This window comes from Callorhinus ursinus, unplaced genomic scaffold (genome assembly GCF_003265705.2).
Source record: "Callorhinus ursinus isolate GAN/ISIS: 27379988/994484 unplaced genomic scaffold, GSC_fseal_2.0 scaffold74, whole genome shotgun sequence".
In the NCBI taxonomy this organism is placed as follows: domain Eukaryota; kingdom Metazoa; phylum Chordata; class Mammalia; order Carnivora; family Otariidae; genus Callorhinus; species Callorhinus ursinus.
The window spans coordinates 3,057,361-3,082,378 of NW_027397136.1; the positions used below are offsets into that span (position 1 = coordinate 3,057,361).

General features: G+C 35.1%; 1 protein-coding gene across 4 annotated transcripts in view; it reads right to left on the reverse strand.

The window, feature by feature from the left end:
- WNK1 (WNK lysine deficient protein kinase 1) overlaps positions 1-25,018 on the reverse strand; it is a 150,703-nt gene that overhangs the window by 46,603 nt on the left and 79,082 nt on the right. For all 4 annotated transcript variants that reach the window (XM_025851934.2, XM_025851925.2, XM_025851933.2 and 1 more), the window contains exons 4-6: positions 24,780-24,937; positions 3,015-3,103; positions 765-984 (exon numbers count right to left, since the gene is read on the reverse strand). In XM_025851934.2, the coding sequence (XP_025707719.1) occupies positions 765-984; positions 3,015-3,103; positions 24,780-24,937 (467 nt within the window). The remainder of the gene's footprint in view (positions 1-764; positions 985-3,014; positions 3,104-24,779; positions 24,938-25,018) is intronic.

Here is a 25,018-nt window from a genome sequence, read left to right on the forward strand (position 1 = left end):
ATTGATCTTGAAAACTCCCTCAAAGTAAAAACAATTCATTATCTACTTATAGAGTTTATCCAAATGACTGATCAAATGTATCAATATTTAGAAAATATAACTTGTCATTCTAACTCAATAGGTTTATATAAATTAAGAGTCATTCAACCTCATAGACTTTCACATTACTTCAGGATGCATTCTAGATTTATCCAGCCATCCATCTATCCATCCTTACATATCTACATGTATATCTCTTTTCCTCAATTAAAAATAACTTAGGGCCATTAATCAACACAATTTTCTATCATTGAGATCTGCCATCCACACTGCTTCATAAACTTTTTAGCTCAACAATATAAATGTTTATAAATATACATCAATTTTTAAATGATGTATCAATGCTAATTTATCATTTTTTAAATTTAAATTCAACTTAATTAACATATAGTGTATTATTAGTTTCAGAGGTAGAATTCAGAGATTCATCAGTTGCATATAACACCCACTGCTCATTCCAACAAATGCCTTCCTTAATGTACATCACCCAGTTACACCATCCCTCCACCCACCTCCCCTCCAGCAACCCTGTTTGTTTTCTATAGTTGAGTCTCTTATGGTTTGTCTCCCTCTGTTTCCATCTTATTTTTCCTTCCCTTCCCCTATGTTCATCAGTTTTGTTTCTTAAATTCCACATAAGAGTGAATCTTTGTGATGTATGTCCTTCTCTGACTGACTTATTTTGCTTAGCATAATACCCTCTAGTTCCATCCATGTTAATTTACCATTTCTTGAGCAACATCTTCTGGAACATCTCTTTCCAAGTCAAAGGAAAACTCAATAGCTTCATTGTCTTTGTATTTTCCCTTTAATTTCTTAATATCTTCAATACGTAGCCATAATTTAATAGCTATCTTTTCTCCATCATCTTCTTCTGCCAATTCTACCCGTACCCCTGTTTCCTCCTGGAAGAAGGCATGGTTCAAAAGGTCTTTGATAGAATATCTTCCAAAGAGAGGGAAATGAAACAAAAACAAAACAAAATGACATTAGATTGAAAACATAATTTTCAAGTGTGGCTGATTACTGTTATGCTTGGAATAATAAAGACTGTAAAAAAAAAAAGGAAAGTTTAGAACTCATTTCTACATTGTTCCATGTGAACAGTGATTATAGTTTTACTCTCAAGTTATACAACATCATTTATAAGTAAGAGCTAAAAGCGATACTTTTTAATCTAAGTTATCTAATCTCATATTAGTTAACAATGTACTAACAATGGCAAGTAATATACAGAATGTCATAGCTTCAAAATACCACATAATTTATGTAAAATTTATAGTTAACAAATACTCCTCTTATATATGATCCCATCTGATCCTTGACCAACATCCAATGAAATATTATTTCCTGATTACTAGGAAACAAAGGCTCAGAGAGGGTGAAAATCTTGCTCATGGTTATAACCCTCAAATGGTTGAATCAAAATTTGAAAATAAGTTTTTTGATTTCTAGTTCTTTACCTTCTACTACAACTTTATTTATCACAATAAATTCTCTCAATTCCTTTTTCAACAATTTGTGTATTAGGCAAGAAGTCTGATTGTGGAATAATCTTCTTTAGATAAATGGTTTCAAAATACCAGTAATCTAGTAAACTGTACCATCCAAAAAGAAATAGAGTAATATGTTCTAAGACTGGAAACAAATACTCCTTTGTTTATAGTAAAAAAAGTTCTTAGATAAAGAACTCTCCTTTCCAAACACTGTATATAAAATTAGAAACCCAAACTAAATTTCTACTAAACAGCCTTAAAGATCATGATGTTAAGCTCTTCCAAACAACAAAGTTATGAAAAGAGCAGGAGACCGGAGACGTGAGGATACAGAATTCTTTAATTTGGTTGATATACCTGATTGCTCACATTCTTCAGGAGGTAGATTATGCTCAACTTACAATTTATATTTATACTGGCTGGTCTACTTTTTCTTTTTTGGAGGGTGAGGGGGGATGGTGTGGGTAGATTATTTTTCAAAAACAGACACTGGATCTTTGCCATGCCTAACGGGTGATGAATCAGCTATATGACATATCAGATACTTGCCACGCCTCTGAGAAAAGTCCTATTAGTACAAATGACTAAGCCAAATCTCCTCCTAAGCTTTGGGCAAAGTTGTCTCTTTTTACTGAAAGGAATGCTGATGTTTTGCTCTTCAAAATTATGGCACAATGACAGCAAATCAAGATATGTAGTTGAGCTTATTTTAAAGAGCCAAGATTTTATTCCACCTTTTGGAATTCAACGGGTAAAGAATTAAGGGACAGGGGCGCCTGGGTGGCTCAGTTGGTTGGGCGACTGCCTTCGGCTCAGGTCATCATCCTGGAGTCCCGGGATCGAGTCCCGCATCAGGCTCCCTGCTCGGCAAGGAGCCTGCTTCTCCCTCTAACCCTCCCCCCTCTCATGTACTCTCTCTCTCTCTCATTCTCATTCTCTCAAATAAATAAATAAAAAAAAAAAAAAAAAAAGAATTAAGGGACAGATCTGTTGGTCAGAGAGAGATTGAACCCTACTGAGTTTTATAAATCATGCTGATGCTTTATAAGTAGTTTATGTTTTAGAAGTAGTTCTCACTGAATGCAGCAGCTATGTTTAAGGTGGTTCTGGTTCAGTTGAACTCTACCATACCACATTTTTTACAACATTTCACTCTATCAAATCTCAATACTATCTTAAATGGACAGAACTCTACTTTTTTTTTAAGATTTTTAAAAAAATTTTATTTTATTTTTTAAGTAATCTCTACACCCAACATGGGGCTTGAATTCACCACCCCAACATCAAGAGTAGCATGCTCTACTGACTGAGCTAGCCAGGCACTCCCAGAACTCTACTTTTAAAGATATTACATGACATAAATAGAGAAATTAATCACAAGTAAAGTATTGAATACACTTCAGATTGAGTATTGTATTTAGCACATATCATTACATTTTAGGTTTTTAAGCAACACCTAAGTCAAAAGTGGCAACTTACCTTTCATCTTTGTTTTGCCGTATGCATCCTTCAATAATTTCCTTCACTTCAGGAATTGCTACTTTGTCAAAGCTGGCTGGCTTCACTCCCTGAGAAACATAAAAACAGGAACAAAAACACATTAATAAAGGCAGGTTCTTTGAACTTTGATTTTGAATTGCCTCTTAAGGTTCTATGAGATTGGCTTCTCACCATCCTGGCTTTTTTCTGATTTGCCTACAGGAGCTGGTCCATTGCAGGGTCAGAGTTGGGTAGTAGCAATTTAGCTCCCACAAGAAAACAACAAGAAATAGGGCAGTCACTTACTTCCATGGCCTCCATACGTAGGTAAGGAAAAATTAAGGCTGTTGTCAATATCTTCTGCTGTGTTTCAGGTAAAGGAAGTTACTGGCTAAAGAGAAGGGCCAAATGTTCTAAAAGGTTATATCTTTTGTGCAGCCTTGTTCCCTAACACATTAATCAACACAGTATTTAACAGTGAATCCATGAATGGGCATGAATTCATATGCTTAGTTTGGCAGGTATTCTATTATCATAGACTCTAACAACCTCAACAAGTATAGGAGTTAAGGATTTGGATTGGTTTGGCTTGATAAGAGAAGAACAAATTGTCTTGTACATATGAAACATAAAATGAAAAGTGATATATCAGATCCATATAAAAGACAAGATTTCTAATTAATTTCAGAAGAAATCTCAATACCACTATTATAGGTAATACTATGTAGTATCCTAGTAGTATTTTAGAATCTTCATAACGTGTAAATTTTTTGCAAATAAAAATTTCAGCAATGTGTGGAATATATATGTAAGATGTAACAAAATACTCCTAAAAGGTGATATGGAGAAAACATCTCATTTTCTCTTCCCACCTTGTCTAAGTAACCACATGGATTGATGCAGCTGCACTAATATACTGCCCAAGTGGCACTTTAAGTCTCTAAACACATAAAACACAGGGAACGGAAAATAAGGGAGAGGGACTAGAAAAGTTAGAATATAGTACATAAAGTTTAATCATCTATAGTCTCAGTGACAAAACAGATTAAAACAGAATTGATAATAATTTGATAAATCACAGGAATGCATGTAACTTCTCATAGACTGAAATGAAATGCATCAAATGGTTAGCACTAAAAAGTCTTTAAATATTGGAGTTGTGATGGGATAATTCTCATCAATTACTCAACTGCATTATTCAAAACTCCTGATTTGGAGGAGTCTACCTCTACCTCTGGGGCTAACTTTCTACACCAAGGAAGTGTCAGGAGGGCTGACCCTAAAGTTAAATCCATGCATTTAAAAAGGTTAGTTTCTAAGTCCTGACTAAAAGGTCACAATCTTCCTCAATCTTCTTATTTTTCAAATCCAGTTAAGTTTTCCCAACTGGTCTTTGTCTTCATATAATAATTCTAATGAGAACAAGAAAATAATGCTGCTGAAGCAAAAAGCTGCTTTAATTGAGCAAGCTGGTATGGTATTTCAAACTAAGGCTTTAGAAAATAGGAACTGTTTTAAGAAAAAAAATGGATGACGTACTCTGAAAGTTCTCTGGTAGTAGAAACACTGGAGATTTTTTGTTTGTTTTTAATATTCTACAATAAACATGTAAAACTGTATAAAAGAAACTTTAAAGATGCTATTTATAAACATAATGTGAAGAACAACCCAAAATACTTTATATTAAGTTTGTAGAACATTCACTATTGACAGAAAATAATCTAAAAGAATGTTCTTTGGTAAAATTAGACACTTAATATTTATTTGGCCTTTGCATGTAAACACAATTCAAATATTACAGGAAAATGGCTAAAGAAAATATAGAATATGATTAGGAGAAATGTTTCTTCTATAAACATATATATTTTAGGGGTATGTAGTTTGGTCTTCGGGCAGTAAAACTACATATTAATAAGACACACATGCACTGATTATATTAGAAGACTCTTCTGTTCCAATTTAGCACAGGCATCTTGGAAAGATGATTTCAGATTCCTTGTCTAGCAAATAGGGATAATATCTGTACAGCTTACCATCCTATATTCACAGCAGCTAGAATCAGATGTAGTTATCTAGACTGAAAGCTCTCTGAATTAAGTTTGCTGACCCAAGGTCACTTTTGAATTCAGAGGCAATTACCAAAGATAATAAAGCTTAGGGTTAAAAGGAAGCAAAGAATTCTCTTGAAAAATAATCAACTAAGATCTACAGTGAACCTACTTTCATCATTGGTTACCCTTAAAAATAAGTAATACTCATGTTAATCCTACCCATGCAAACATATTCACATTCACTACTCTACAAACAAGAATTCCTACTTACAAATAGAAATAACTAGCTGAATAAATGAGCTATATACTATCATAATAGCAAAACCAGCAACTGTGAATCATGTAACACCTTGAATCTACTAGGTTAAGCTGCTTTCTCAACCTATTCAAGATTCAAATATAGAAAATTCCATACCAATGCTACATAACATTGTGATGCCACTGCCAACTTAAAAAACGTATTACAGGTGCCAAGGCAGCCAATAAAACTGAGACATAACTTACCAGCAGCTGGTATTAAAAGATTAATGCAGCTTACTGTTACCCACTTAGATAATGAAAAAGGTAGAAGAAATTTCAGCTACCAGTCAGCTACCCTCAAGAAGCCAGGATTATCAAAATACCTAGCAGAAGTATTCTGAATCATGTGAGAAGAATATATGGGGACTGTATACTGTAAATGACCCCCAAAATGTAAAAATGAGCATGAAACCTCCCTAACCCTGAAAGTGACCTACAGAAAAGTCATCTGGGACATATAATAAAAAGCTGCTTAATAAAAAACAGAGGCGCCTGGGTGGCTCACTCATTAGGCGGCTGCCTTCGGCTCAGGTCATGATCCCAGGGTCCTGGGATCGAGCCCCGCATCGGGCTCCCTGCTCCGCAGGAAGCCTGCTTCTCCCTCTCCCACTCTCCCTGCTTGTGTTCCCTCTCTCGCTGTGTCTCTGTCAGATAAATAAAATCTTTAAAAAAATTAAAAATAAAAAATAAACAAGTACAGGTTTTGACACATTCATCATACTTATAGGCTTCTTAAGAAATGAAAGAACTCAATATATTTAAAAGTATTTTTGGTAACTGATAATTTTTGAAGTTAAAAAATGATCTAGATTACTCTAAAACATGATTTTAAGTACCAGACAGAACAAAGTAATGATGAGAAAGTATTTTGGTAATATAAATTTTTGTCTTCATCTGTTTCCCTTTTAGTTCATATACTTCAACAAAGACAATCAACTTAGAGCCTTTAAAATCCTAATGTCACCTCTTTCCTTTACTTCCTGATTTGACCCCACTAAGTACTATTCTAGTCCAGTTTTGACCAGTAAAGGCAGTTTTGCTCACTTGTTCTGAATGAGATTTAAAAACACAAAACAGAAGAAAAGAGTACTAAGGTAGATAAACTGGGCTAATATTTTACACATAAGAAAAATCTGGTTAGAGACAAACCCTCTTACTCCATTCTTCTACAGCCAGCAACTCACTGACTGGCTCTAGAAATATTCTTGCCTACTTTTGTAATTCACAAGACCTCTCTAGGCAAATACTGCTATGTTGTGTTTTTTTGACATGGGAGAGTAGCATGTTTCCCTGCATTAAACAAAAGTACTTCTTGAGCATCTAATGTATATCCATTTACTTCAGTTTATACAAAATTATGTATTGTTTTAAAACAAAAACAAAGGCCACTTGTGTATAATTTTAGAGTAGAAAGAAAGAAAGGAAGGAAGGAAGGAAGGAAGGAAGGAAACAATTGTGGTTTCCCCCAAAGTCACACTAAGAGTTGATATAAATATTTATAAAATGTTGATTTGAACTAAGAAAAATGAAAAAGACATACATGCATTTTATAGACTTACTTTTTCTTTTAATTCTATATACTTACAGCTTGCCAACTAATCTGCTGGAAAAATAAAAGTGAGTCATAATATAATATTCTCTGGTTCAATATTCTAGCTCTTAAAACTGTCAGCACTTGCTACTTAAAAGCTCAGGTTTCAAATGTGTCAGGGTAACATTTATCTATACTTTCATAAAAGTGAAATCTTTCCTCACCATTTAGAATTGAGAAAAGCCTCCTTCTTCCTCATACAAAATGTAGTGGAAATTAACCACAAAAATTCAAGTATTTTGAAAAACATTCTAAAATAAACAATTTAATATTGCTACATATATTACCAAATGACTACAATATACCTTTTGTATATATCAGAAATTCTTACCTACCTCGATTACACAGTCCTTCTGAGGGCAGCAGCAGCAATGAGAATTTATGATGACAAACACTGAGCAAAAGTCTTTCTTTGTAAAATCCATCACAAAAGGCAAAATAGACTTGTACAGTTAGAGGAAAAGGGAGGAAACTGGTAAGATGGAAATTAACAGTAAATTAGCCTACAGCATAAGCAAGGCAGACATCAAAGTCAGACTGAAGCATAGCTTCTTGTTTAACACTAGCCATGCTTCTCCAACTCTCAGACATGAGTTTAACTCTGCTCAGCCAATAATCTACTTATGCTAGATTGGCCCTTTAAACAAGCCTACATGCTGAACAGCAGGGAAACTGTTCTGTTACTGCTCCTCCTGTCTTTCCTCCAAAAGCAACAGATCCCCAAACAAGCAAAATGAGATTTTTACTTGGTCAAAGCTCCACCCATTATGTCCACAGGTTCTACCACCTTGACATCAAAACCCACACTAGAAATCTCTTTATCTAAACACTCCCTCACCCCTATCATGTTGGAACTATGCTTTTAAAAGAAAATGGCTCAACAACCAAAATGTAAACTCTGAATATGCAGCCAAAAGAACATTGTCCAAAGAAATCACAATACCAGATTTGGGTTCTCAGGTCTACTTCTCATATACCAAGTGTGTGTGTGCAACCTGGGCCACATCCCTTAAACTCGCTTGAAAACTGTGCGTAACAGCTTACCTAAATTACCTAATTTAAATATTTACCTACTTTAAAAAGGTGATATTAAAGCCTTACTACTCTCTCATGGTACATCAAAAAAAACAGCTGTGAATTAGTACAGAGAATTGGTAAGAATTGACTCTTCTCCCTTCCCTTCTATTAAAAGCCTCAATATGCATTTATTTTTTTTTAAAGATTTTATTTATTTATTTGACAGAGAGAGAGAGACCGTCAGAGAGGGAATACAAGCAGGGGGAGTGGGAGAGGGAGAAGCAGGCTTCCTGAAGAGCAGGAAGCCCCATCCGGGGCTCGATCCCAGGACCCTGGGATCATGACCTGAGTCAAAGGCAAACACTTAACCAACTGAGCCACCCAGGCGCCCCTCAATATGCATTTATAACTAAAGATATTTGCATTTGCCAGGAAGATCTCATGGACCCAAATAACTACTACTTTAGTGATTAAGGAAAGGTTTTTCTTCATGGCATTAACAAAGATTGCAAAAAAAAGCACTTTTCAATGCACTGTCATTATGGGTAACAGAATAAAGTCTATCCCTTGTAATGTGGTAAGCTGGAGTTCCCATCAAGACAGTGGGTATTAAGGCTTTAATTATTCAATAACAGTAACATAAGATAAGGGCTTGGAAGCTATTTGGTAGGAATACTTCTACTCTAAAGGATAGAAATGACTATTTTTAAAAAAATGACTATAAATTCTAACAAGCTATCTCAAGGTAGCCACTGATCTCTGGTTCAACACAATTCATCACTACTAAGTAGGTAGTCTAGAATGTCAGGTATTGGTCAGAAATACAATAATGTGGTCCGGCCTTACCTTTAACTTAAATGTTTGAGTAAGCCTGCTTAGGACTATGCTTTGCTAAATGAAAATGAAAGAGCTAGAAAACAGGTGATTTGTGGCTTGGCTTTTAAAACTGTTGGGCAACACACAAAACCACAGTGAGATAGGTTTTTTTGGACAAATGTATAACGTAGGCACAAATATCTAGATCTATAAAGACCAGTCTTTTCTATATATCAAAATAAGAATTTTCAACATATACAATAAAAATACCATTCACATATGGACAACAGTTTACACATCTAAGCTCTAATTCCTCGTAAAGTCACTGCTTTTCTCTACATTTCCTCATTTCTTTCAATGGTATCATCCCTATTTCCATGATTCAGAATAGAAAAGTCATTTTTAGATGCTTCTTCTCCCAAAATATTTAAGTACTATTATTCTCTATGAGCTCTTTAAACAAAGATTAAAAAAAGCAACTAGTAAACACTTCTGCTACTAGCACTCCTAACTGTCCCTCCAATAGTCAAAAATCTCTGGCCAAGCAAAATTAGATTTTTACTGATTTCTTTGTTACTTCTCAAAATCATTGCTTCTTTTGCATAAAAATTGTGACCACCAAAGTCCAGATTATCAATACCTCACCTCTTTAAACTTAACCAATTTAAGATGGGTTTCACTGTTTCCATTCTCTCCATCTCCAATGTGTATTTTATATTATGGCCAGCTCAATCATCTGGCCTCACTTAATCATCTAACATTTAGCCATTTCCAGTCACCTGACATCATTTAACTCACATCACACTACTCAAAACTGGTTAAAAGTTCTCCATATCTAAAGACGGCCATGGGATCACAGATCTAGAAAGAATCTGAGTGAGAGTCCCTCCTTGTTCAAATGAGACAATTTTGGCCCAGAGAGATTAATGTCATGTCAAAGCGAGAATTAATTAATTATTTCAACTGGCATCTATGGAGTATCTCGTCTAGCCTACCCTAGTCATTATTAGATACCCGCCGGATACACTGCATTATCTTCAGCACCCAGAATAAAATAGTAAGGGCCTTGTCAATGGTAAAGCAAAATCTAGAAACCAGATTCCACAACGCCAGTTCAATGCTACTTCTAGTCCATGTTACAGTCCTTTTTAATTTCCTTAATCTAGTGTGAAAAACCCTCACAACCCAACTTCTACCTTCTTCTCTACTCTTATCTCCCCAAAACCAAGTCCAAACTGGTTACTTGTTCACCAAATAGTGCACATTTTCACTGACAAGATACTCTTTCTACTCCCCCCTTTTTTAGCCAACTGAGTTCTACACTTCTTTCAAAATATACCACAAATCATATATAATGAAAAGGCAGCAGCTATAAACCATCTATATATGAATCTTTTGGCATGTTAGTTATTTATAAGATACCAGGAAACTCATCGTTGCTATAATGTACTTAAATATAGAAACTATCTCTCTATATCCCACTGGTTTTTAAGTCTACAGTCTAATGCCTTATGAATTATAGATCAACATTCAGTGAGTATAAAAAACCCCAGCTTTTTGAGAAATTCTGAAATAAGGATTTTACAATTGTTCTTTAGTATCTAAAACATTAAGAATGATACCCAGAACTGTTTGGTTTAATATTAACAGTCTGATTAAGAATCTTTAATATTAATCAAATCACAGTATAATGGAATGCCTCTGAAAATCATGCAAAATGCTCCCAAGATAGAGCCCATGATACACAAAGTTTTCTTTTACATGTAGAATCCAAATTTATTGGATGATAACAGGAATAAAATTTATAAAGGAACCATTTTCAGCTAATCCCAGTGGATTCAGATTTCTGGGATAGCATAAAAAATTCTAGCTGCTAAAGAAAAAAATACAAAGTTTTCCTCAATTTTTCAAACAGTATCTAATCAGGAATCAGCCTCACTTGTTTCTGTAAAAAAAAAAGTGGGCTAAACTCTAATCTGTTATATAAAAAACTAAAAGGAATTTCACCCTAACTGCTTTAATTCTGTTTTTCCCAGACAGAATGTTCAAACCTTGCAATCGAATGGCTAACAGAATCAGTGACAAAGTCAAATTACACAAACAAAGTAATTAAAAATCCCCATTATTTCTAACTTGGTTGTTATGAGGCTGGATTCAGCCAGATTCTTATTGGTATGAACCATTAGTTTACAGGAATTTGAACATACCTTATGATCCCATTGGAAACAAACCTCTTCAAACTCTACCAAATCTAGCTAGTTCTATCAAAGGAAATTAGTTTACCTCATGATTCCCCAAGGCTCATTACTCTCTGGATACATGAAAGCTTGTGTGTGGCTCCAACCTCAAGTGCACTATCCTTCATATAAAAAATTGATGCCAATGCTTACTGTAGTTTCTATTCTTTTAATAGCAGACAAAAATTGTGCTAACGACATTACTACTCTTATTTGGATTTTCTCATTACCAATGGCAGATTTTCAAGATAACTGAAGCTTTTCTCCTTTAAACATGGATCATGAACCCTCTATACTGGGCTCAAACCTGTAATACCAGTCTTATACTGTCAGTGTACCTTAATTTTTTTTATGCTCAGATTTTTTTTCCCTTTGAGGTCAAAAAAAAGTTAAAAAAGCAAAAACAGGGGCACCTGGGTGACTCAGTTAGTTAAGCATCTGACTTCAGCTCAGGTCATGATCCTGGGGTCCTGGGATTGAGCCCCGCATTGGGCTCCCTGCTCAGGGGGGAGTCTGTCCTTTTCCCCCAGCTCATGCTTTCTCTGTCTCTCTCCCTTAAATAAATAAAAGCTTAAAAAAAAAAAAGGCAGCAAAAACAAAGAAAATTTTTAAGGTTTGTATTAATGTCATGTTAAGATGCTTGATTTCTGACACCACCATCACCACCACTACTACTATTATTATAACTACTAGTATTTCTCCTTCATGTCCTTGGGACAAAATGCTTAACCTCTGATTCTATTTTCTTATCTGTGAAATGAAGATATTATCTACTTACCAGGATAAAATTAAGATAGTATATGTAAAGCACTTTCCAAGGTTATTGGCAAGAAGCAAGATTATAAATGTTAGCTCATTCACTCTCCTCTAAAACTTGACTTTAAGTTCATTAAACACATTTTAATAACTGCAAATGACTGAATGTCACTGGATAAAGAATGGAAGAAGAGACAACTTATTACACTACTAAGCATGTCATAATGATGTTAATGATAACAATGGCAACACCTACTAAGTACTGACTGATAACTATATGCCAGGCACTTGGCTATGTTCTACGTGCATTTCTCATTTAATCCTCAAAAACCCCTTAGGTTCAGAGAAGTTAAATAACTTGACCAAGGTACCACAGCTAGGAAATGACATTACTAAGGATTTAAACTTAAGCAGACCCAACTCCAGAGCCCAGTTCCTCCACAGCAACGGAAAATTGGCTTTTACTCTCTGCAGTTCTGTATTCATTTCACAAAAACTGAGTGCCTGTGACTTGTCAACTTCTAAACACTAGGAATAGAGCAAAGAACAAGTCAAACAAAACCCCCAGCCCATAGAATTTGTATACTAATTGGGGCTTTAGATAAATGCTGTAAGGCTGCGATAAAAGCCATGAAGAAAAGAATAGAAGGAATAGCAGTAAAGTGTGTGCACAATGAAAAATATTTTAGAGAGGGTGGGCGGGAAAAGCCTCTCTGAGCAAGTAACATTTCAAGTACAGGCCTGAATAAATTGCATGTACAATGATATATAACAATTTATTATCAATGCACTGTAGAACGTAATTTTTAAACCACAGTCTACATTTACCCCCTCTACATCAGCACTTACACAGACAGGTTTAAATACCCTTAGGTCACGGACTGATACTGTAATTGACAGTTATGGATTTGGTATAGTATTTTGATAATGAGCACAGAATCTGGGATCAGATAATAACAGAAATAAGAGAATGCTCTGTTATCTTCTAGGTATGTAATCTTGGGTTAGCCTTCCTGGGCTTGAGACCTTTATTTACAAAATGCTGATAAGAGTAGCAATTACTCACTTCCCACTCCAGGCTGTTGGAAGAATTAAATTATGTAATATATGCAAAGTGTTTAATGCAATGTCTGGCACAAAGAATGTATATTTATTAATATTTACACGACTATTACCCACTATCTGTATGACAGTGCACCACTGCAGGGTCAGACATGTAGTAGTGAACTGACCTACAAAGGAAACAAGAAACCTGTCTTTGAAGGGCTCAGTTCTAATGGGGGGACAATAGTTAATATCAATATAATAATCATTATATTAATAAAACAGAGGTAGCATATGATGGGAACACAGAAGAGGGAATGATACTGTCATGACTTTCTTCTAAGAATCCTAAAATATTTTTGGTAAAAAGTGCCAGGGGGCTGAAGTTACTGATAATTACTTCATATAAAATTTGTCTCACCACCTCTGTGACGGGGGCCAATAAAATTCTCAACTTCAACATACTTTTTCAGGAATACTGTCTTTGACCCTCTGAAGGAGATCAAATCCCCTACTTCTTTATGTCTATAAAATCCATCTACTTTAATGCAATTACTACTTCATTGTTTACTGATTACTAATAGGGTATACATGGTAGATCTGGGATGGAAACCAGAAATATGGAGTGCTAAGGGCACTGGCTGGTGCTGGTGGTGGTAAGGGAATGGCAGGGTGAGGAGAATTTGCATTAGGGAGCCCTATGATCTCTCAATAGATAACCAAGGATGCTTCCTTAATAAATGTGAAATAGTTAGGCACTGATGCTAACATTTACTTTAAAAAAATTAGTTAAATTAATATCCAAGGCAGACTCAAGGTGTATTTCATCACAACAGTCATCACTAACTGCTTATATAATTATATAAATCATTGTATAATCTAGGGAATTACTTTAATCCCCCACATTTATCTTAGCACCCAAAACATGAGAAAAACCTTTTAGAAAACTAAAAAAGGACACAGCCATTTTTATTCTTCACTGGAAGCCAGAAGATGGGGATGGAGGTTGGTGAAATCAAGACATTTCCCAGGTAAGAAATTTAATGATTGACAGAACAGAATAATGAACTATAGATAATATAGAACTACTAAATTTTCACAGCTAGAGGAAAAATAAAGCACAAGTGAATGCCTGCAGTATCCTTGGAAACTAAGGATTCTTTTTTTTTTTGAGAGTGAGATTTTTTTTGAGAGTGAGAGAGAGCACGTGTGTGTGCTAGAGTGGGAGATAGGAAGAGGGAAAGAGTGAGACAGAATCTTAAGTGGGCTCCACCCTAGAGCTCAATCCCACGACCCTGAAATCCTGACCTGAGCCAAAATCAAGAGTCACATGCTTAACCAAGAGAGCCACGCAGGAGCCCCTAGAAACTAAGGATTCTAACGTAGTTCCAACTGACTTAAAGAACTCCTCAAGCTTTTTATTCCATCTTTTCTACAGCTTGACTTATTATTTTGCTTTTAAAAAAAAGCAATTCCTAAATAAGTCAGAAAAAAATGCAATGAAATAGGGTAAAATTTCTAAATCAGTCCGGATACTTATAATGCTAGTAAAAAAGTTTCATGAATGATGGACTAGTACTTTTCAATTAATGTCTTGGTATTATATTATTTAGTCTATGGCACACAGAACTAGAAAGGACCTCAGGTGATCACTATTCCCACTCACACTTCTCAAATTTTAATGTACACATGAATCATCTTTGGATATTGTAAAATGCAGGTTTTGATTTGATCTGTCTGGGATGGGGTCAAAATTTTACATTTTCAACAAGTTCCCTAGGATACTGCTGGTCTGGGGACTATACTTTGCATAGCAAAGATCTAATTAGAGACTCTCAACATGTAGTATTCAAAACTCTATCAGGGGACCTACAAGGTACTTCTTTTCCAATGACATATCTGTGTGAGGCCAGATTTTCTTTATACATTTCAACCAAATAAAAAATACTGCAACTGATTTCATACAGAAGCAGATACGAGAACTCAACGGTCTTCTTTCTGACCAGATATTAAAGAGAGTTGCGAAAATATAAATGCTAAATATAAAATATAAAATATAATATAATATATTATAAATATAAAATATAAAAATGCTGCTCTTTTCACTAAATCTTTAAAATTAGTTTTGGAAAAAATAATATTTTGCAAAAATGTTATGGAAATCAACATATATTGGGCTTATTATACATTATAAATATATATATACATTATATATATATACACATTATAAAATCTAGTGATAATTTCTAATATGGTAAAATAGGTATAACACTAATAAACAAAAGCTCTTTGAGGTCCTCAATAATTTTTATGAGTATAAAAGGGTCCTGATAAAAAGATTTTGACAGCCACTGAACTAAATCATTCAAGTCTGGTAGCTGCTATGTTAATCTCAAAAGATCTTAATGGATGAATCTTAAACCTCTACCAGGCCTTTGCAATGTTGTATAACCTTACCAAGTTCTTTATCGCCAATTATGATTTTTCTTCTTTTTTATTTAGTCCCCTCTAGGTCAAGAAAACAACTGCTGAGCATATGCATATTAAGTCTCTTCTTCCAATTATGCATATTAAGTCCCTTCACTCAAGAAATCTAAAGGAATAGTTATCCTCGCTTTTCGGAAGTTTGCATTACGCCACTTTGCTTTTATGAAAGACCTACATTAGTACCTGTTTTCACTAACCAAAAGAAAACCAAAGAGGGCTTTTGCTTTTACGAAAAAGGGCAAAAAGTGAAAATAGGATTCAGGGCTTGTTTTGCAGTGAGCCAGTACAGACACAGTACATACCCTGACCAGCAAGAATGGCAATACCGAACTCCTTCCCCTGGGAGCTATATCCAGCATCAAGATAACACAGCTTTGAAATGTGCCTATGAACATCTGTGCTTTATCTTGACTTATTTTATGCATCTGTTAGCAAGATATGTCCTAAGGTATTAGAAAATTCTGAGAGTGGTTATTTTTGGGGTTTGCGAGTACTCAAAATATTCTGATATAAATGTAAGTTAATTATTCCTTCACTTTATGCCTTTTTCAACTTATAAAAGATTTCACAGGAATGCTCTGCTTGTGGATAGCGAAGGAAACCTATAGCTCTAAAAACTGAAAATGATGGGTCTCAATGAGAAGGACTCATGAATCAGGAATTGTCCTGAAACATTTGAGGTATTTTTTTTTAAAGATTTTATTCATTTATTTGAGAGAGAGAGTGTAAGAGAGCACAAACAGTGGAGAGGGAGAAGCAGGCTGCCCATGGAGTAGGGAGCTCAAAGCGGGGCTTGATCCTAGGACCCTGGGATCATGACCTTAGCCAAAGGCTAACTGACTGAGCCACCCAGGGACCCCGAAACATTTGAGGTATTAACAAGTGAAATTATGATCTTGTACACACACAATCTCAGAGAAGGAAGTGCGAGTGATCATAAGGTAAAAATTATGGTGAAACACTTCAACAAAATACAAACCTAGCCCCATAATGGAAAGGGTTACTTATAAAATAGTTGTTTAGAAATTACAACCATGAGGGGCGCTTGGATGGCACAGTCGGTTAGCATCCAACTCTTGGTTTCAGCTCAGGTCCATGATCTGATGGTCCTGGAATGAGCCCTGCGTTGGGCTCCACACTCAGCACGGAGTCTGCCTGAGATTCTCTCTCCCTCTCCCTCTGCCTCTGCCCCTCCTGCTCGTGCTCTCTCTCTAAAATAAATAATCTTAAAAAGAAATTACAAGTATGAGATTTGAGAATTGATGGAAAAGTACGTGTATAGGTGACTTTCTTGAATGTACTTCATATCCTGGAAGTTTGACTTTTTCTAACTATTAAAGTCATTGTTTCCAGCTCTATTTGTACCAAATAGTTTTACTCATCCTATAAAATGTATTGCTTTTATATGTGTATCAGTTTCTACTTGCTACGATTCAATTTCACTTTAGGATAATTTTGTTAATACTTCAAAGGTGGCCTTAAGTTTCATTCCTCTTTTGCAAGGTAAATTCAAATTTCCAAACTTACATAGTGTCTAACTGACTATATTTGGGATTCCTTTAATCAAAAATCATTTATTCTTCAAAATATTACTAAGGGCCTACAATGTTCCATATGCTATGCTATCAATACAGTATGTATAAACAAAGACTTGATAAAACCAGGCTCTGGGACAGTATCTTTTAAGACATTATATACTTCATCCTTTCTGTTCCCAGTCCATCTCCAGAGGGGAGGGTGGCTATCAGTTCAAACAGTTTAACAATGAGAAAAGGAGGAAGAAACAAAATTTGTTGAACATAACAAATGTGGTATAGCCATACAATGGAATATTATTCAGCCATAAAAAAGAATGAAATGCAGATACATGCTACAACATGGATAAACCCTGAAAACATTTATCCATAAGTCAAAGTGTAATACGAAAGGCATAACAGAAAAACAAAGTGTAACACAAAAGGTCATATATCATATGATTCCATTTGTAAGAAATGTCCACAACAGGCAAATCAAATCCAGAGACATAAAGTAGATTAGTGGTTGACAGGGGCTCAGTGGAAGGGGGAATGGAGAGTGGCTGCCAATGGGTATCAGATTTCTTAAAAAATGGTGAAAAACTGAAAACAGGGTAGATACTATAGTAAGAATATGGAAAAGTGATACTGGTCTTTCTCAGTTCTATTAAATTAACGTGAAAAACTCAATCATTTAAGAAGGGGATTTTGAGCTTGAGTCTGTATCTACAAATAAAGATATATTTGTTTATTAGTGTAGTGTCTCAAATGCCTTTTCTTAAAAATCAAATTAATTTTTTATTTTATCAAGTAATTGCTTATATAAATTTTTATCTGATCTGATGGCAGTGCTGTGTCATCTGAAGCCAAAGAACTCTGAAACACTGGTTTTAGTCCTGAGCCTCTAGTGAGCAACTTTTGAATCAAGTGTGGCTATGGGGTGCCTGGGTGGCTCAGTCGTTATGCGTCTGCCTTCAGCTTGAGTCGTGGTCCCGGGGTCCTGGGATCAAGCCCCACATCGGGCTCTCTGCTCGGCAGGAAGCCTGCTTCTCCCTTTCCCACTACCCCTGCTTGTGTTCCCTCTCTCGCCATCTCTCTCTATCAAATAAATAAATCAATCTTAAAAAAATATATATATAAAAAAAACCTAACAGTGTTTGGCTATGTTTTCCACCTACTCATTCTATAGTCATTATTTTTAATCAGTTAATCATATTTGTTGGATTAGATATAGAACAAACAAAATTTAGTATCAGTCACCCATACAACTTGCATTTAAAAAAAAACTGTTACTACCATATAATTTATAACTTGATTCTATAAATAGCAGTTATTTTTATACTTCATTTTATATAAAGAAACCTAAAATTCCATGATCCCTTGAGATATTTTCAATACCAACCTTGATTTAGAAAAATAGTAAGTGAATTTGCAAGATTAATCAGAGACACTTATCACTAAATAACAGAGACAGTGCAGTCAATACCTAATCAGTGACTCTAACAACAGCCTACAAAACAGCAGAGCCATTGTCTGCCGGTACATAACAAAATTTACTCCCATTTCAAAATAGAAATATTATAAGACCAACAAAGGAGGCTGGTATGGCTGAGAGTGCTTAAATATATGGCTATCTAATGTGTATTTCATCTATCCAGTCTGTTTGATATAAAAAAAACATTCAGGGATGCCTGGGTGGCTCAGTTGGTTAAGTGTCTGCCTTCGGTTCTGGTCATGATCTCAGGGTACTGGGATCGAGTCCTGCATCGGGCTCCTTGCTCAGCGGGGAGCCTGCTTCTCCCTCTGCCTGCTGCCCCCCCATTGTTTACTCTCTCTCTCTCTCTGACAAATAAATAAACAAAATATTAAAAAAAATTTAGTACTGTTGTCAAGTAAGATATTGGTTCATAAACCTTTGTGTTTAAAGTCCAGAATGATGACCTCAAGCAGTAAAATTGGGTTTAAGAGGTTATTTCTAAGACCAATACCAGTAATAAGTATGGCCACTGAAAAAATGCTTTTATGTTAAAACCTCTTATGTTTTCATCACAGAATTAAAGTGAAATTTCTCTTCTGACACAGAGAAAAGAGTGCCCACAAATTTTCAGAGCTAATAATTTAAGTAGCTACTTGACTGCACAGAGATTCTCACATCTACTGTAAGTACAGAGGTGAACAGCATTCTAATAGAGGAACATTATCACCACTTTTACAGATTAGTAATTACTTACAGAACTCTTCCATGGAGAATTTTTTTTAAGAAGTTCTGGTGACATGTGTTTAGAATAGCAGTCAACAACTTTTTCTGTTAAGAGCCCAAACAGTACGTATTTTAAGCTTTTGGAACCACACAGTCTGTTCCAGTTAGTCACTCCGCCATTGTAATGTGTGAAAACAAAGATAATACAGAACAAATCAGTGTGGCTGTGCTTTATTACCTTAGTTATGGACACTGAAGTGCTCACATGACATGAAATATTTTTCTTTTGATTTTTTTTCCCCCAATCACTTAAAATGTAGAAACCGTTCTTAGTCATGAGTTGTACCAAAATGGCCAGCCTGATCTGGCCCATAGGTCATAATTCACTAATGCCTGGTTTAGAGTATGATGGAATGAAGAAAAGTAATAGATTGTAAGTTAGTAAATAAAATACACAAACCATTCCATATACAAATTTATAATTTTATAGTCTTAAAGTTATACATTTAACCTTATAATCAAGTTTAATGATCAAGATCCATCTTATCTTCTTAATAGGATATGTATTTACAATGGGTATTTATTCTTTATTATTTATTTTCATAAATGGTGTGAAAAAGAACTTAGCTTAATTGAATTCTAATTTATAAAGAAAATAAAGCTCTCATCCTTTCACTCTGGCTATCTCTACTATAAATCCTTATTTCAGTCTATCAGTCATTCCTTTGGATTATTCCCACAGCCTCTTAACTGAGTTTTCAGCTTTTAGTCCTTCATAAATCCATTCTCCACTCTGGAGCCAGAATAACTTTTTATTTATTTTATTTTTTTAAAAGATTTTATTTATTTATTTGACAGAGAAAGACACAGTCAGAGAGGGAACACAAGCAGGGGGAGTGGGAGAGGGAGAAGCAGGCTTCCCGCTGAGCAAGGAGCCCGATGCGGGGCTCGATCCCAGGACCCTGGGATCATGACCTGAGCTGAAGGCAGACGTTTAACGACTGAGCCACCCAGGTGCCCCCAGAATAATTTTTCTAAAACTTTAAAATTTAAGTTTGATCTTATGACACCTACCACCCAGTCTTAACGTACTGCAATCGTTCCCCCAATGCTCGAGTATAGTTTAAGCTTTCCTTTCCTTTCTTATCCTGTTTCTTTCTTTTCCCACTTCCAAACACTACAGACATACAAATAGTAGATTTCTCACATGCAACACTATTAACTTAGTCTCTCCCTATTTAACATCATTTTCCCAACCTGTTCAAACTCAATTAGGCACCACTCTTTAATGCTTCCATTAAGTAGCTATCCCAAGAATAACTGGTTTTATACCATATGGTAACTATCTGGCTTGTCTTTTCTCCCTCACCTAATAAGTTCTTGAGAGACAAGGATGTGGGTTTTACTTAACAAGAATATTCAATACCTAGTATCTAGAAAAAAATCTGGAAGAGAGTAGACTTAAATATTTGTTGGATGAACCCATGAACTATTATGGGTTGAATTGTTGCCCTCCCAAAAGATATGTTAAAATTCTAACCCTCAGTATCTCAGAATCTGACCTTATTTGAAAACAGGATCATTGCAATTATAATCAGTTAAGGTGAGGTCATCCTGGAGTGGGGTGGGCCCTTAACACAATCTAACTGGTGTCCTTCTAAGAAGAGGAGACACAAACAGATGAGGGGGGACCACCATGTGAGATAAGACACTGAAGTGCTGCAGATGCAAGCCAAGAAATGCCAAGGATTGCTAGCAAACCATCAGAAGGTAAGAGGCAACAAAAAGTTCTCCCCTCTGTGTATCAGAGAGCATGACCTTGCTATAACCTTGATTTTGGACTTCTGGCCTCAGAATTGTGAGACAATAAATTTCTGCTTGTTTAAATCACCCAGCTTGTGGCTCTTTGTTACAACAGCCCCTGAAAACTATGCCCAAATACTTGGTGAACCAATTTACACTTTAGGTGTATACAGTTTCCTGTGTCTCCCTATACCCCAAACCTCAACTCTTCCTTGAAAGTTAGGTTAAAAAAAATTAATCAATATGTGTGGATGTGGTAAGGTAACAATGTAATAGGATAGAATAGAATAAATGATTAAATTCACATATTTGAATTCAAATAAGGATTTGTACAGGACCTATCAAAACAACTGGGTGGTTCAGATTTGTTTTAATTCAGTACTTTAATTTGTCAACTATTCTGTCATTTCTAGCAAAATCAGGGGAGTTAATGAAAGGAAATAAAATCCAAGGCAACTTTAAAAAAATGGCAAATTACCCTTAGGAAAAGTAAAAAAAAATGAAAGTAATTCATTTATAAAATTTTACTTATTATTCCTATAGTTAATTTAAAAAAAAAAACTCTTTTTGGTTATTTCAGTGAAAGAGTTGAGAATTACATGCTTATCTTCTCTTATATAGACCGTATAATTACCATGGGAGAGAAATCTGACATATCAAGAGATAGGTCTCTTTTTTCTCATTAGAAAATTCCTAGAAGCCAACCACTACTCAGTCTTTTGTTTTTTCAACTTTATCCCTAAATTCTGTTCATTAAACTGAGTGAGACTTTTTTTCCCCAATTCTTTCTCACAAGTAAAGCATATACCCACACTTGCCAAGCCTTATGTTTCTTTAAGAACTATATTTGCAGATTAAATTATCTTGTATATAGAAAATCCTAAGAATCTACTAAAAAACTATTAGAATAAATTCAGTAAGTTTATTAGATTCAAAATCAGTATGCAAACACCAACAGTATTTGTAATTAACAATCAAAAAATGAAATGAAAAATTCAATTCCATTTATAATAGAATCCCCCCAAAAATACATTACTCAGGAATAAACTTAATAAAAAAAGTCTGAGATTTATACTCTGAAAACTGTAAGAAATTACAAAAGATCTAAGTAAATGGAAAAATATCCCATGTTGTAAGATGGCAAACCTCCAAACTGATTTATGGATTCAATGCCATATGTACCAGGATTCCAGCTGAATTGCAAAAATTGACAAGCTGATTCTAAAACTTATACAGAGTTGCAAAGGACCAAGAAGAGCCAAAACTTGAAGAATAGGAGGACTCAAACTTCCCAACTCAGAACTTACTACAAAGCAAGATATATAGATCCATGGAACAGAATTGAGGGTTCAGGAATAAATTCATGTGCCTATGGTCAAGTGATTTTCAGCAAGGGTGAAATCATGCAATAGAGAAATAATAGTCTTTTCAACAAATGGTACTGGGACAGTTGGATAGTTGTCACAAGCAAAAGAATCAAGTTAAAACCCTTACCTCACACCACATACAAAAATGATCTCAAAATGAATCAAAGAACTAATTCTAAGACCTAAAACTATAAAACTCATAGAAGAAAACACATAGGGGTAAATGTTCATGACTTGAGGTTTGGAAATGGATTCTTAGATATGACAACAAAAGCATGAGAAAAACAAAAGATAAAATATATAAACTCGGCCTCATCAAAATGAAAAACTTTTATCTCCTAAAGGGCACTAGTAATATAGTGACAGTATTAAGAAAAGACAACTGGGGTGGCTTAGTCACAGTTAAGTGTCTGACTCTTGATTTCAGCTCAGGTCATTATCTCAGGGTCGAGCGATTGAGCCCCCTGTCTGTCTCCGAACTCAGGGTGGAGTGTATTTGAGATTCTCTGATTCTCTCTCTGCCCTTCCCCCTGGCTCTCTCTCTCTGAAATAAATAAACAAATTAAAAAAAAAATACAACTGACAGAATGGGAGAAAATAATTGGAAATCCTCTAGCTCATAAAGGATTTCTATCTAGAATATATAAAGAACCCATAAAACTCAATAATAAAAAGACAACCCAATTAAAAGCCGAGCAAAGGATCTGAATAGGCATTTTTCCAAAGGAGAAAAGACAAAAAGTTAATAAGCTCTTATCATCATACTGTAATTACAAGGTTTGCTTACACACTTATCTTCTATATTGGAGCTAGTTTTCTGAAGACAGGGAATATATATGTTATTCATCTTTAATTACCTGTTGTCAGGTTCTGGACTTGGCATGTAGCAGGGATTCAGAAAATGTTACATGTATTTGCATTTGAGACTTACTTTATATTTGGGATAGTGCTAAAGATAAGGATAGAATTAAACAGAAATACTTTGTAGAGATAAGATTACAAATCTTAAAGAAGAATATAAAGCAATAAAAATAAACAGCAAGCACCTATGTATAGTGCTTATTATATGCTAAGCACCATTTTAAATGCTTTAGATTAATTCAAGTTTTGAACTCCTAAGTAAAATAATCAATTACAAATAAAATGCTATGATTCAGATCAGTTGAGAAGCTCAGACAAGGCAAAAATCATTATGCAGTGAAGCCCATCAGATATAATTTTGTGGGGGAAGTCTGTTAAATCCAGCATATAAAAACTGACTGGATAGTAGAAGAGCACGCATAGAAAGTAAATAGCATGTACAAATGAAGAGGAAAAAAGGAAAGGATGTGGTATATGCGCAAGATAATAAAGAGGACCGGCTTCACTAAAAAAAAGGTGTTTAGATAAAGACGAGGAACAGCAAAGATTATAAGAATTTGTACATGCTTTCATAAGCAATCTGGTATCATGTAAGTTCCTTACACCAAAAAGAAATAGCAAGGAAATTCAACTAGTTCAAGTGAAGCAGAAAAACAAATTCATACTGTTAACTACTTCAGGATGACAGTGTTAAGGTGTGAATTAAGTTAAGATGTGGAAGCAGAGTTCTGACAATGGGAATGAAGAAGGCCTATACCTAAGAGTTATTCTGAACCAAGAACCTGATAAATAGGATATGGTGAATAGAAAAACAAGGAATCAAATGTACTCCTTGAGGTTTCAAGAATTCTAAATAAAACACAGGGAGGAACCATCCAGTGAATACCCCATCCTACCCCCAAAGAAAAAAGTGATAATGTAAATTATTAGGCATTGGGGGAAGAACAGGGAATACTGAACTTGGAATATAGATATAGAACTCTATCTAAGAAGCAAAGCAGATGAACTTTCTAAGGGCAAAATAGAATAGTGATTAAGATACTTATCAGAATTATCTGAAGGCTAAACAAACTACATTTACTACATTTCTCCTGCTCTCACCCAGCCTGAGAAAAAGAAAGGAGGGGGCAACAGTTGTAAATTAAGAGACATAACAATAAAGTATCTTCTGTGGACCCTGATGGGTCCTTATTTTGAACACTGACTGTAACAGACATCTCTGAAACAACAGGGGATATATCTTAATAGATTAGGATATTCAGATGATCCAGAAATTACTGTTATGCTTTAAACCCTGTGGTACTTATGATTTAATAAATTCATAAATCAATTTTAAACTATTTAGGGAAAGGTCTGTGAACAAAGCAACTTGAGTTAAGAGCATTATTTTTAACTCAGAAATTCGTTTTATGGTTGGAGGGAATGAGAACCTAGATGAATAAGTTAGGGCTTGAAAAGTAGTAATGAGAGTATTTTTAAACATAATATATCTCAAAATAAAGTTTTAAATGTATGCAAGGAGAATCCAGAATATACTGGTACTTCTTTGATCTTTATTTTTGCTCTCACTAAATCAGAAGCAATAAAATCCCTTAACTCCCTCTTCCCCCAACAACTGAGTGTGCTTTCAACTACTGTTCTCTTTTGCATGGTTCGATGACATCCAGCTCGGCATTCCTTTTTTGGTGTGACTTAAGCTCACTAATCAGGCTAAGACTTACACTGGTCACTCGACGGTAGATCTGAGCAGCATTTTGGCATTCTGAGTAAGGGTATTCAGATGTGGCCATCTCAAGCATGCACATCCCAAAAGCATAAACGTCAACAGATTCATCGTATTTTTCCTCATACATCTCGGGGGCCATGAACTCTGGGGTACCTTAAATTAAAAGAACAATTCAGACTCAATGTGAGCAGAGGCTACAGGTATTACTCACCTGGGGAAGAAGCAGAGGGGTTG